This window comes from Tupaia chinensis, unplaced genomic scaffold, assembly GCF_000334495.1.
Source record: "Tupaia chinensis unplaced genomic scaffold, TupChi_1.0 Scaffold000330_1, whole genome shotgun sequence".
NCBI classification, from domain to species: domain Eukaryota; kingdom Metazoa; phylum Chordata; class Mammalia; order Scandentia; family Tupaiidae; genus Tupaia; species Tupaia belangeri.
This window is the reverse complement of record NW_006159824.1, coordinates 1359143-1372411: the sequence shown is the minus strand read 5'-3', so window position 1 is coordinate 1372411 and position 13269 is coordinate 1359143. Positions and strand designations below refer to the sequence as shown.

Sequence of the window (13269 nt, the reverse complement as noted above, 5' to 3'; positions counted from 1 at the left end):
GGGGGGGGGGGGGGGAGCCGAGGGGCGCGGAGCGCAGAGCCGGAGCGGCCTCCCCCTCCCCGAGGTCTGGGTTCCTTTAGCCGCTGGAGAGCGGGGCTGCAGCCTCTGCAGCTGGATTTCCCACTCTGACAGGCGCCATTTTACCGCCCTGAGGGCTCCCTCCTCCTTTCTTCCCCCCTCCTCTTCCCTTCTGACACTGCTTCCGGTGGTGACGTGTATTCGCTTCACCCGGACTGATGCTCCCTCTACTCGGTCTATGGGAGTAGGGAGAAGGAAATCTGCGCGCTCCGAACAAGGCTGCAGTGTTGCGCACGCGCGGGGAAACAGGCCGCGGGGTGGAGTCCGGGGGGCAAGCTCCGCCTCAGAGGGCGTAGGTGGGGCGGCGTGACGTCACTTGCCGCCGACGTTGGACCTTCCAAGGGGGCTCGTGTAGCCTTCACCCCTCCCCCTGACAACTGCCCCAACGGCTCTTCCTGCCCCCGTCTTGGTGAATATGTGACTAGGGCGTAGTTCCTACGTCTCCGCGCCAGGGTAGGGAGGGACCCTTCCGTGCGAGCCCTGCCTGGGAATTTTGAACAGGATCACCTTTCATTCCAGACTGCCCTGTTTTAGTGGTGGGAGGATCCTCACATGCCCCGCCCCCCTAGCCGGAGGGGCGGGTCAAGGGCCGTGACGCCATCAGAGGGCGCCTGAGTAGGGACCCGACGCAAGTAGGGGATGTTGGAGTCGCTGTTGGCCCTAGGCGGCCTGGTGCTGCTTCGCGGTGAGGCCCTGGCTTAGGGAAAGTTTTTTGGAGAGGAAGGGTGCTGTGGATCATAGGCTACGAGTGGAAGTCGCGAGCGGTTCGTGACGGCGGAAACTGTAGTATTTTCACACTGTTTGTCTGTCCCTTGTTCCCAGATTCTGTGGAGTGGGAGGGGCGCAGTCTCCTGAAGGTGCTTATCAAGAAATCTGCACTGCGGTGCGTATCACGCTGCGTCTCCCCGCCCTGCCCTGGGAAGGGAGTCTGTACCCCACTCTTTGACACGGCCCTCTTATCTCACTTAGTGGGGAGCAAGTCCACGTCCTGGGCTGTGAAGTGAGCGAGGAAGAGTTTCGTGAAGGTTTTGACCCCGAGATCAACAGCCGGTATGTACAAATTGGAGGCGATTTCCTTAGATGTGGAACCTCTGTCGCTAAGGGACATCCTCTACAAGTAAGTGCAAGACCTGGTATGTAGTAAAGGCAGCTACTTAAATATTCATTGATAGAATGAATATTTCTCGACTCCTGGAAGGAGTAATGGTGAATGATGCCCATTTGTTGAATGAAAGCACACTGTAAAAGTTGAAACAGGGAACCAGCAGTTAGCGTAATGGCTATGTCGCTGGACTCCCACGTAGTCGACCGCGGTTCATGTCCCGGACCCGGTGGCTTAAAACTCACGCCGGGCGCGTGTGCGTGCCCAAGATCCCGAGAGGAGAATGGAGGAGAAGGGATTGCGGCGTGACCATCCCCCTTGGGGGGTGATTTCTCGCTTTCTGTCTCTATGTCTCTGTCTGTCTGGCGAGTGCACGCGCCCTACAGTGAAAATCTCAAAAAAAAAAAGTTGAAACAGAAATAGTAATAAAAAGCAGATAGTACAGTTTAGGGATTAGAGGCTGTCCTGGAGGATAAGAATAAGCACGTTCTGTCTTTTGAGTAATTAAGAATCTGGTGCATGATTCAGATATGGATTCCAAACTTGCATCAGTACAGCCTACAAGCTGTTGAGGAACTGTCTCAGAGACTGAGAGACACCGTGTGCAAATTTAGGGAGGTATGATAAGGCATACCTATTCATGGGAGTGGAAGAGTTTCCTGAGATAGTCTGAGGTCAGGCCTGTAGAGTTACCTGGTTGTAAAAGGCCCAGAAGGTTAAATTATCATATCTCACATAGCCAACTCTACAGTTCAAGTCCTGGGCTGACAATTTGGAAATCTCACCAGGCACATGTGTGTGCCTAAAATCCCAAGAGGAGAAGGGATTGTGTGACCATCTCCCCTGGGGGGTTGATTTCTTACTTTCATTCTCACTGTGTCTGTCTGTCTCTTCAAGTACACATATAGCATAATAATAATAATAATAATAATAATAAAATAATAAAAAAAGATCATGACAAGTTTAGATGTTATCATAAAGGCAATGGAGGAATCATCTAAAAATTTGGAGGGAGAGTGATTATATTAGGTCATCAGGAAAATTATGATGTACTTTTCTGTTTTTACATGCAAAAATGCGTCATGGCTTTTCTGAGGCCCAATGTGTACCTTTTAGAAAAACTAGTCCAGGGGCCAGCAGGTGATGCAGTGGTTAAGGCACTGGACTCCAACATGGCCGATCGTGTTCAAGTTGGACCTGGCAGCTTGCTTTCTCACTTTCCCTCTCACTCTTCGTCTCTTTCTGGTGAATGCACATGCTGTGTAGCAAATTAATAATAATTATAAATAAAATTAAATAATTCTTGAAAAGAAAAGAAAGAAACACTAATCCAGTCCCTGCCATATGGGGAATGGATTGGAAAGGCACAGCCTGGAAACAGATCAGGAGTGAAGACTATTGCAGTAATCATTAGGTATCTAGGAACAGGACACAGCTTGTAAAGCAGAGGCTGTGCTGGGCACTGGAGACATAGCAGTGAATGAGACAGACCTGTGCCCTCCCCTAATAAATCTTAGATAAGGTGACAGAGGCCTGGCTTAAGGCAGCGGCAGTAGGTTGGAGTGTTCAGAACAAATATAAAAGGACCTTAATAGGTAGAATTCCCGGGTCTTATTAACTGATGTGAGATAGAAGAAAGAATTCAGATAAGATGGTTCTTGAATCTGCCTGGTTAGTAGAGATTAAGAACCATTAATAGAATGCTTTGTACTTCTAGTCTGGGCAGCTCAGTGACTAATAATAGTTTGCATCTGTCTGTTGAGCTCTAATTTTATATCATCCATTGTGGGATAGAGGTGGTGCTGTATTAGATGGCATTCACTAGGGAATCAGAAGGTTTTTAGAAAGATGTCTGGAAACAAGCATTCTGCAACCATGAAGCTTTCCCAGAATCTGTAGCTTATGCCAAACTTCCTCTCCTGAGCTGTCACTTTTGTCTGCAGTTAGTTAATTCTTGACATTTTTTCAGGCATTCTACAGGCAGGAACCATGTCCCAGTTCTCTACTTTCTCTTTATCCATCCAGAGAATAATAAATTTTAGGTACCGTTCAGCAAAAATTATAATGGTGATAGCTAACACTTATCAAGCATTTGGTATGTGCTGGGCACTGTGCCAGGTGTCAAGAAGTTGACATCCCTCTTTCATAAATGTAGAAGTCATCTAAGTAATTTTTCAGTTAGGTGACCATACACAGGGAACAAAGTTAGTCTTGGAGCTAGATTTTGGATGTTTGGATTAGGGATGCTTCCTGTATTTAGGATATTAGTGAAAATCAAGGAAACAGCTGTAAGGATTAGAGGATGAGGAGCCGGCAGGTTGCATAGCTAGGGGTGTTGGACTCCCCAATATGGCTGAATGCAGTTCGAGTCCCAAACCTGGCAGCTTGCTTTCTTGCTTTCTCTCTCTCTCTCTCTCTCTCTCTCTCTCTCTCTCTCACACACACACACACTTAGTTTCACTCTCACTCTGTCCCTCTTTGGTCAAATTAAAAAAAAAAAAAAATAAATAAAGGGAAATAATATAATTCTTTTTTTTTTTTTTTGGAGAGGTTTTGGCCGTAGGGCATATGTGCTTGCCAGGAAGACAGACCGAAAGCGAGAAATCACCCCCCCGGGGGAAGGGATGGCCACACCGCAGTCCCTTCTCCTTCATACTCCTCTTAGGATCTTGGGGATGCACGCACTTGGCATGAGTTTAAGCCACCAGGTCCGGGACTCGAATCATAGTCAACTACATGGGAGTGCAAAAACATAGCCGTTACGCCAACTGCTAGTCCTGTCACTTTTTTTTTTTTTTTTAAGAATTTCTTTATTAGTTCATTTATCTTAATTTCACCAGAGAAAGACAGACACACAGAAAGAAGGAAAGTGAGAAAGCACGCTACCAGGTCCAGGACTTGAACCGTGGTCAGCTATGTGGGAATGTCTAGCACCCTGCTAGCCCCCCTGTCAATTTTTTCAAAAAAAGAAAAAAGATTAGAGGATGATATTTGAGGTTAGAAAGGAACAGTATCATATTTTCTCCTATTTTCTCTTTGCAGGGTGGTGTACCATGATTTCTTCAGAGACCCTCTCAACTGGTCAAAAACTGGGGAGGCCTTTCCTGCAGGACCCCTGGCAGCCTTGAGAGCCGTGTGTAGGAGGACAGCTCCTGGCCCTGCCACCATTGCTCTTGATTCACTCAGCTGGCTATTACTTCACCTTCCCTGCACCACACTCTGCCAGACCCTGCACACTCTGAGCCCTCAGGGCTCCTGCCCTGGTGAGACCTTTTCTTTGTGTGCTTCCCCTTACACGTTTTCCTCTGCCAAGGAATGTGGCTCTTTCCATTTCACCCTAAAAAGAAAACTTAAGAGATTTCTACTAAGACCTTTTTTCATCTCTTTAACATTTTTTTTAATTTACTTTTTTAAAAATTTCCATTTGTTATTATTTTTAATTTGACCAGAGAAAGAAAGGGAAAGTGAGAAAGCAAGCCACCAGGTCCGGGACTCGAACTGCAGTTGGCCATATAGGAATCCAGTGCTCTTAACCACCATGCCATTTGCCAGCCCTTTTCTTTAGTTTTTTACTTTTTTGTTGTGTGTGGTGTTTTGTTTTTTTTTTTAGAGTTTTCGTCATAGAGTGCATGTGCTTGTCAAAGAGGAAGATACAAACAGAGGGAAAGTGTGAAGTCACTTCCCTGGGGGAATGGCCATCCCAGAATCCCTTCTCCAGGGATCTCGGACATGCGTGCACATATGCCCAGTGTGAGTTTTAAGCCACTAGGTTCAGGACTGGAGCCATGGTTGGCCATGTGGGAGGGAGTCCAGTGACGTAACCACTATCCCATCTGCTGGTCCCTGGTTTTTTTTTGTTTGTTTGTTTTTTGGAGAGGTTTTTTTTTGCTATAGGGCGCGTGCGCTTGCCAGACAGAGACAGAGAAACAGAAAGTGAGAAATCACCCCGCAGTGGGGACGACCATGCCGCAATCCCTTCTCCTCCGTTCTCCTCTCGGGATCTTGGGCACGCACGTGCCCAGCGTGAGTTTTAAGCCACCGGGTCTGGGACATGAACCGCGGTCAACTACATGGGAGTCCAGTGACATAGCCATTACACTAACAGCTGGGCCCCCTCCCCGTTTTTTGTGTTTTTTTTTTAATTTTTCATGATATTACCCACCAGTCATTTTTTTCCTTCATCTTTCATGTGTGCACATATGTGTGTTGTTATTTTCACATAGATTCTTACTACATCACGGTCATCCTTCCTCAACCTTCCGAGTGGCTGGGACTACAGGTGCACATCACCACACCTAAATATTTACAGGGTGGGCCAGGAATTGAACCTGGGCCTCCCGTGCGGTATCCACCTGTGGAACAGCAGTGTCTCTAGCTCATGCTACTGTGCCTCATCTTTCAAGTTTTTTTTAATTTGCTATAGGGAACGTACTCCAAGAGATATGGGAGTGAGGGTGTGAGGGCGGGAATGAGAAGTTTTCCCCCAGGGGAGATGGTCATGCCACTATCCCTTTTCCTCCGTTCTTCTCTCAGGATTTTGAGCACGCACATACGTGCTTCTGCCATGTTTTTCTCAAGCCACCAGGTCTAGGCCTCAAACCACATAGCCATGTGGGATCCAGCCACCTTAACCACCACACCACAGGCTGGCCCTCAAGTTTTTTTTCACTCATTCATTTCATTTGTTTATTCAGCAAATGTTACAAACACAAAATATGTCAAGTGTAATTCCAGATAATGGAAAGATAAAGTTGAGTCCTTGCCTTCCAGGAGTTCAAAGTCCCATACATGATATAGACAAGTAAACATGCAGTTTTAGAGATCGTCAGATAAGGGCCATGACATAGGGACGTGCTTTGGGTAACTTAAGGAAGAAATTGTCTTGACGAGCTAAGGATCAGCCAAGCAAATTCGGACTGACAGGATATTTTAAGACTACTCCTGAGGGAGACCCCAGATGGCGTGATAATTATGTGGCTGGACTCCCACGTAGTTGATGGACTACGGTTCAAATCCTGAACTTGGCTGCTTAAAGTTCAGGTTGGGCCTGCAGGCTGCATAGCCAGAGAGCATTTAGGACTGCATGTCTTCAGTCCCCAATCACCTACGTAGCAGGCATGTGTGTCTAAGAGGAGAATGGAGGAGAAGAGATTGCAGTGGCCGTCTCCCCTGAGGGGTGATTTCTTGCTTTCTATTTCTCTTTCTCTACAGTGAGCACACACACCCTATAACAAAGATCTCTCAAAAAAAAAAAAAAGTAAAAACTCTATAAAGATTTAAAAAAAAGAAAAAAAAGGCTGCCCCTAGGTCCAGCAGATGGCATAGCAGTTACATCATTGGACTCCCATATGGCTAACTGCCAGTGTGAGTCCCGGACCTTGTAATTTCAAACTCACATCAGTATATGTGCATCCATGCCCAATCCCAAGATCCCAGGAGGAAAACGGAGAAGGGATTGCTGCATGGCCATTCCCCAGGGCGGTGATTTCTTGCTTTCTGTCTTATCTCTATGGCTAGCACATGTGCCCTACAGCAAAAATCTCTCCCCTCCAAAAAAACTACTGGCCAGCAGGTGGCATTGTGGTTAAGGTGCTAGATTCCCATATGGCCAAGTGGTGTATTGGACCCGGCAACCTGAAAATCACAACAGAAAGTAGACAAATAAATGCTCTTTAAAGATGAAGGAAAAGACTACCCCTGATGTGTACTGCGTTTACGAGAATGGATTTTTTGCCTTTTTTTTTTTTTTCTCCTGCAGGGCACATTGAGTGTATGGAGAGAGACAGAGTGAAAAATCACCTCCCAGGGTATGACCACATCACAGTCTCTTCCACTCTCCTCTTGGGATTTGGGCATGCACACACACGCACCTGGCGTGAGGTTAAGCCGCTGGGTCTGGGACTCGAACTGTAGTCAACTGTGTGGGAATCCAGCGTCATAACTATTGCACCATCTGCTGGTCCCAAGAGAGAGACTTTAAAAAAAAAAATTATTTAATTTATTTATCATTATTTTAAAATTTGCTACAGGGCACACATGCTCACCAGAGAGAGAAGGTGAGAGAGCAGGCCGCCAGGAGGAAGAGGGATTGCAGCGAGACTGCCCTGCTTAGGGGAGGGCAAGCAGCTCTTGCTCACTCTCTAGTGCGTGCGCACACCCTATGGCAATTTAAAAAAAAAAAAAAAAGGGCAGAGGAAAATAAATAAATAAAAGATTGCCTGACTCAGAGCCTGAGAGCTTAACCAGTGAAAGGTACTGTCTTCCAGGAAATGGAAAGGAGTTTTCTGTTGGTTTGATTTTTAATTTTAATTTATTCATTCATTTATTTTCATTTGACCAGAGAAAAACAGACACACAGAAAAACAGAAAGTCAGAAAGCAAGCCACCAGGTCTGGGATTCGAACCATGGTTTGTATGTGGGAGTGTCCAGTGCCTTAACCACCATGCCATCTGCTGGCCCCATTTTTTTTTTTAAAGAGAGGTTTTTGCTATAGGGCATGTGTGCTCGCCAGAAAGACAGAGAGAAAACGAGAAATCACCCCCCGGGGAGATGGCCACCCCGCAATCCCTTCTCCTCCATTCTCCTCTTAGGATTTTGGGCATGCATGCACACGCGCCCGACATGCGTTTAAGCCACCAGATCCAGGACTCTAATCGTAGTCAACTACATGGGAGTCCAGTGACATAGCCATTATGCCAACTGCTGGTCCCTTGTTTGTTTTTTTAAGAGGTTTTTGCCTTAGGATATATGCACTTCCTGGAGAGAGAGACAGAGACAGTGAGAGGGAAGGTGAGAAATCATCCCTGGGGGAGGGATGGCCATGCTACAATCAATCCCTTCTCCTTCTGGGATCTTGGGTACAAGCACATGCCCAGTGTGAGTTTTAAGCCACTGGGTCAGCCATCTGGGAGTCCAGAGACCTAATCGCTATGCCATCTGATGGTCCTGGAAAAGGATTTTGAAAAGAGCAGTGGTGGCTGCTAAGAGGAGGAACAATAGCACAGAGAGACTTAGAGGAGGGGTTAGGAGTGAGGGCAGGGGCAAAAGGCAGCCTGCTACATAGGTGATTGGAGACTGAAGGAGTACGGTCCTGAATGCTCTCTGGCTATGCAGCCTTCAGGCCCCTCCTGGCACTGCACTTGCCAAAGAGAGAGAGACAGTGAGAAGTCACCCCCCAGAGACGATGGCCATGCTGCAATCCCTTCTCCATTCTTCTCTTGGGATCTTGGGCACATATGCACATGTGCCTGGTGTGAGTTTAAGCCGCTGGGTCTGGGACTCAAAAAGCAGTCAACTACATGGGAGTCTGGGAACATGACCATTACACCAACTGCAACTTGGTCCCCAAGGTTGCATTTTTAAAGGTCAGAAATGTCAAATATCAGCAAACTTCAGTTCAAAAAATGCTGATCTTTGTAAAGATAAAATTCACTAAGTGTTTAGTGCAATACGTGGAGCTCTGTAATTGTTCCCCAAGTGGAATCAGACATTTACTAAGAGCTTGGCAAGTTCAAAAAATTGGAAGTAGTTCATTGTGAAAGAGAGAAGACTAGAAAGTTGATAGACACCAGAAGCTGAACATGTTCATTCCATCCTGAAGGCCATGAGGAGCTAGGAGCTAACTGCTTCAGGACTGAAGTCAGAGCAGTGCCTTGGTCAGATTTACAGTGGAATAAAAGCAATGTATTAGGTTTGCCTGGAAGAGGCTCAGAGCAGCAGAGTTAAGACAGGCCACGTCAGGGTTGTGACAGTTGTGATGGAACATGGTCCTTCCTTTTCTCTTTACTGTTTCCTCCTGGGCCTCCACCTGAACGTTCCAGACTGTCTTTATGCCCTACATTTCTTTTAGTTTATTTCTTCCATAAGACAGCAAAAGAAAAAGCACCCCCACTTGGTTCTTGATGCTGGGATCCGTCCCAGCCCTCAGCCAGCCAGTATCGTGGGGACAAGCCGTGTGCCTGGTGTACTCAAGGTCTCCAGACTCTAACCAGGAATGGGATTGCCTCACTGACCATTGCATTTTACCACTACACCATCTGTCCCCTGCACCTGACTGTTCTTGTCCTCCTCCAGGTGCCAGCACTCCAGCGGAACAGGTGCATGTGCTGGGCCTGCTACATGAAGAGCTTCATGGCCCAGGCCCTGTGGGAGCACTGAGCAGCTTAGCTCAGGCTGAAGTGACCTTGGGTGGTACAGCGGGCCAGGCCTCGGCCCACGTCCTTCATCGGAGGCCCCAACAGCGCCCAACTAATAAGGTCAAGAGAAAAAAATGGGAGGCCTGGAGATGGGATCAGAGAGGGGTGGCAGGATAGGAGCAATAAAAAGGCTGGTGTGTTGGGCCAGCAGGTGGCGTGGAGGTTAAGGCGGCTGGATCCCACAGTTCTAGTCTTAGACCCAGTGGCTTGAAAATGACACTGTGCATGTGTGCCCAAAAGGAGAATGGAAAAGGGACTTGTAGTGTGACCATCCCCTCAGGGGGCTGATTGCTCACTTCCCCTCTGTCTGTCTCAGATAAGCACACACATCTATAGCAAAACTTTAAAAACAGACAATGTGTGATTGACGGCTTCCCTGTGTGTCCTGTCATTTACCTTGTTTAATCACAGCTACCCTACAAGGTGATTGTTTTATTAGCCCCATTCTGCAGGCTGGGAAACTAGTGCAGGGAGGTTTGAATTTAAGTGTTTTTCCAAGGTTATGAAGAACAAGTGACAGAGTCAGGATTTGAATTCAGGATTGCCTGGCTTAAGCCAGCCATGACAGCTTGAAAAAAACACACGGTGCACCTGTGCGGACATGCCCAAAGTCACCATAGGAGGAAGGAGTAGAGGAAGAGAGATTGCAGTGAAATTGCCCTGTTTGGGGGAGGGAGGGGCGCTCTTGCTCACTCTCCAGTGAGTACACACACCCTATGGCAATTTTAAAAAAATGAAAAGGGGGAAGGAAGAACCATAAAAAATAAATAAATAAAAGATTGCCTGACTCAGAGCCTGAGAGTTTAACCAATGAAAGGTACTGTCTTCCAGGAAATGGAAAAGGGTTTTAAAAAGACAAGTGGTGGCTACTAGGAGGAAGAACAAGAACACAGACTTAAAGGAGGGGTTAGGAGTGAGGGCAGGGGCAAAAAGCAGCCCACTACATAGGCGATTGGGGACTGAAGGAATGAGGTCCTGAATGCTCTCTAGTTTATTCAGTAAGATGGGAAAAAACCTTCGAACTCTCCTTTCTTCTCCCCAGACTCACTGGTTCTCCATCCTTCCTGACTTCAGCCTGGATCTTCAAGAGGGCCCCCTCCTAGAGTCCCAGCTGCATCCAGATCCTCACACACACTTGGTATCTAAGGGTGCCGGGGCCGGAACAAGAGAAGGGAGCTTAGGGTCTGGCAAAAAGAGAGTAAAAACCTCAGAGGTTGGGTTGGTATGGGGCTGGGCACCTGGGCTGGGTGACAGTTACAGCATCCTTTGTACCTACAGGTGGATCCTATGGCTCATTTGACCTTTAACCTTCACTTGTCCGAGAAGGAGAGAGAAGCCAGAGACAGCCTGACTCTGCCTTTCCAGTTCAGCTCTGAAAAGTAAGGTTGGGTCCTGGGTGCTGGCTGGCTGTGTAGAGCCCAGCATCTGGGCCAGAGAGGTGGGGCCGCAGCAGGTTATTGGTTAACTTCTCAGACTTTATAGGGGCTGAAGTCCATCTCTAGAGTCCAGGGAGTGGTGCTCTGCCCACCCATATACCCACAGGGGCCGACACCCCATATGTCCCTCTCCACTAAAGCCTTACGTCCCATTCCCACTGTTTCTACAGCAATCTGGGCCTGGGCCGGCCTGACCAGACCCTGGGGAGATGGCCCTGTCTCCAGGCAACAGTAGGACAGGAAGCTCTATGGGTGTGGCAAAGGCTGGTTAACAAGGGCTTAGTAGATGCCTGCTGTTTTGTGCCCAGTGTGTGGGTGGGTGAAGCAAGACTGGCAGGATCCGTGCCCTCAAGCTGCTAAGAGCTCACAGGACCGTTAAAGCTCTACAAGAGCATGCATTCCAGTACCAGGTGGAGCGTCAGCACGAACTAAATGTGGGGTCAGGAAAGGGGCTTGGGTCTGACACCAAATCACCTGAATGTGCCCAACCCCATCTGAGCTCAGAAGCTAAGCAGAGTTGGGCCTGGTTAGTACTTGGATGGGAGAGAAAAGGACTTGGGCTGAGAAAATGACACAGGCCTAAGAAAGTTGTCTGAGTGAGAGTGACTCACCTGAAGAGGGCATGCAGACCCGACCCCTGGTACCCTGCTCACCAGCACCAATTCTTCCCTCCTCAGACAGCAGGCTCTGCTGCACCGCAGGCCAGGCCCAGCTTCCAGCCACATCTTCTCTGAGCCAGATGCTTACGACGATCTGGATCAAGAAGACCCGGATGATGACCTAGATATTTGACTGGACAGACTTGACTAGACTTTTAGTTGCAGGGGGAAGGGAAAGACCGTGAGCCTGGAACCATCGTTCTGCTGTGTTGGCCTTACCCTGTCCCTACCCCGTTTGACCCTGTGTCTGTGGAGGCCCGGGCCTGTGAGCGAGGCCACAGCTTCTGATCAGGAAGCTATGGAATGAGGGAATACAATGAGACTGGAACCACCCCCATGCCTAATAAAATATTTTTTTTATTGAAAAAGAAACTCTTTGGTAGTTATTTAAGAGCTGAGGGCTGAGTGGGGGCGGATGAGAGAAGCCAAGCATGCGAGTATTTACATCAGCTGAGACTGGAGCCAAAATAATGGGGAAAATGAAATGGGAGGCAGGGACAGTCGAGCACCCCCCAGTACTCTCTTTTTAACTAAAAGTAGGTGCACTTTGGGTTCCATATTCCCTGTAAAGATCTCGGTTGGACAAAAGCAGAGACCCTAAAGGGAAAAAAACACCTACTTTCCAAAACATTTTTTATTACTGTACAAAAACACACCCTCCCCGTTTTGTCTCCCCTGCCCAACCCCCCAGAGAACTGTACATGGTGTGCAGAGATGGAGTGACCAGGAGGCCTTTGTCCTGCACCCTGCCCACAGGCTGAGCTCTCTGCCCCAAAGTCCCTTCAGGCACCTGGGCACAGCCATAGCCCATCTGGCTGCGTCACGGGGATCCCAGCTCACACGTACTCCTTGGCAGAGTTAGGCTTGGGGTAGGAGCGGGGTGCCCGGTACCCACTTTTGCTCTCACTCCCAGGACAGGAGCAAGAGAGTAGTGCACCTCCCAGGAGAACCAGAGCAGACCCTGCCCAGCCAATAAAGATGGCAGGGCCAAACTCGTACCTGTGAACAGAAGAGATTAGGGTCAGAACCCCTGGCCTGTTTCTGCTCTCCTCCCTATCCTATGACCCCAGGCCTGTCTCCTTAGGAGTTAGGGATCCTGGGGCCGCAGATGGCATAGTGGTTAAGGGCACTGGACTGACACATGGCTGACCGCAGTGTGAATTCCAAACCTGCTGGCTTATTTTCACACTTCACCCCCCCCTTTCCTTCTCATTCTGTCCCTCATATTAAAATAAATAAAGTGGGACCAGCAGTTAGCATAATGGCTATGTTACTGGACTCCCACGTAGTCGACCGCGGTTCAAGTTCTGGACCCCGTGGCTTAAACTCACACCAGGCGCGTGTGTGTGCGTGCCCAAGATCCCGAGAGGAGAAGGGAGGAGAAGGGATTGCAGCGTGGCCATCCCCCCTGGGCGGTGATTTCTCACTTTCTGTCTCTCTGTCTCTGTCTGTCTGGCGAGCTCATGCACCCTATAGCAAAAACCTCTCCAAAAAATAAAAAATTAATAAATAAAGTGAAATAATTCTTTTAAAAAAGAAGGGGCGGGAACCAGCTGTTAGCGTAATGGCTATGTTGTTGGACTCCCACGTAGTCGACCATGGTTCACGTCCCGGAACCGGTGCGTGTGCGTGCGTGCCCAAGATCCCGAGAGGAGAATGGAGGAGAAGGGGTTGTGGCATGACCATCCACCCTGGGGGGTGATTTCTCGCTTTCTGTCTCTATGTCCCTCTCTGTCTATCTGGCGAGCAAACGCAAACTATAGCAAAAACCTCTCAAAAAAAAAAAAAAAAAAAAAAA

The 13269-nt window shown here is 48.2% G+C and overlaps 2 protein-coding genes across 3 annotated transcripts in view; one reads left to right on the top strand and one right to left on the bottom strand.

Moving 5' to 3' along the window:
* Nucleotides 1-663: 663 nt before the first annotated feature.
* Nucleotides 664-11839, top strand: ELP5 (elongator acetyltransferase complex subunit 5). 2 transcript variants are annotated; one of them, XM_006151825.3, is made up of 8 exons: nt 664-763; nt 901-961; nt 1048-1128; nt 4223-4443; nt 9255-9436; nt 10419-10514; nt 10655-10755; nt 11490-11839. In XM_006151825.3, exons 1-8 carry the CDS (start codon nt 718-720, stop codon nt 11602-11604), a joined length of 903 nt encoding a protein of 300 aa, XP_006151887.1. In that variant the 5' UTR covers nt 664-717; the 3' UTR covers nt 11605-11839. The 2 variants fall into 2 exon arrangements, with proteins under 2 accessions (XP_006151887.1, XP_014444567.1); XM_014589081.2 differs by lacking the exons at nt 664-763; nt 901-961 and having other exon boundaries at nt 1069-1195.
* CLDN7 (claudin 7) overlaps nt 11811-13269 on the bottom strand; it is a 5227-nt gene continuing 3768 nt past the window's right edge. The window contains exon 4 of the mRNA XM_014589082.1: nt 11811-12470. Coding sequence (XP_014444568.1) covers nt 12308-12470 — 163 coding nt within the window. The 3' untranslated portion in view covers nt 11811-12307. The remainder of the gene's footprint in view (nt 12471-13269) is intronic.

Bases quoted from the DNA above. Each gene is read 5' to 3' on its own strand.
- ELP5 (XM_006151825.3), top strand. From the start codon at position 718: ATGTTGGAGTCGCTGTTGGCCCTAGGCGGCCTGGTGCTGCTTCGCG. The intron at 1,129-4,222 runs GTATGTACAAAT...TTCTCTTTGCAG, and splicing joins GACCCCGAGATCAACAGCCG to GGTGGTGTACCATGATTTCT. The intron at 4,444-9,254 runs GTGAGACCTTTT...GTCCTCCTCCAG, and splicing joins CCCTCAGGGCTCCTGCCCTG to GTGCCAGCACTCCAGCGGAA.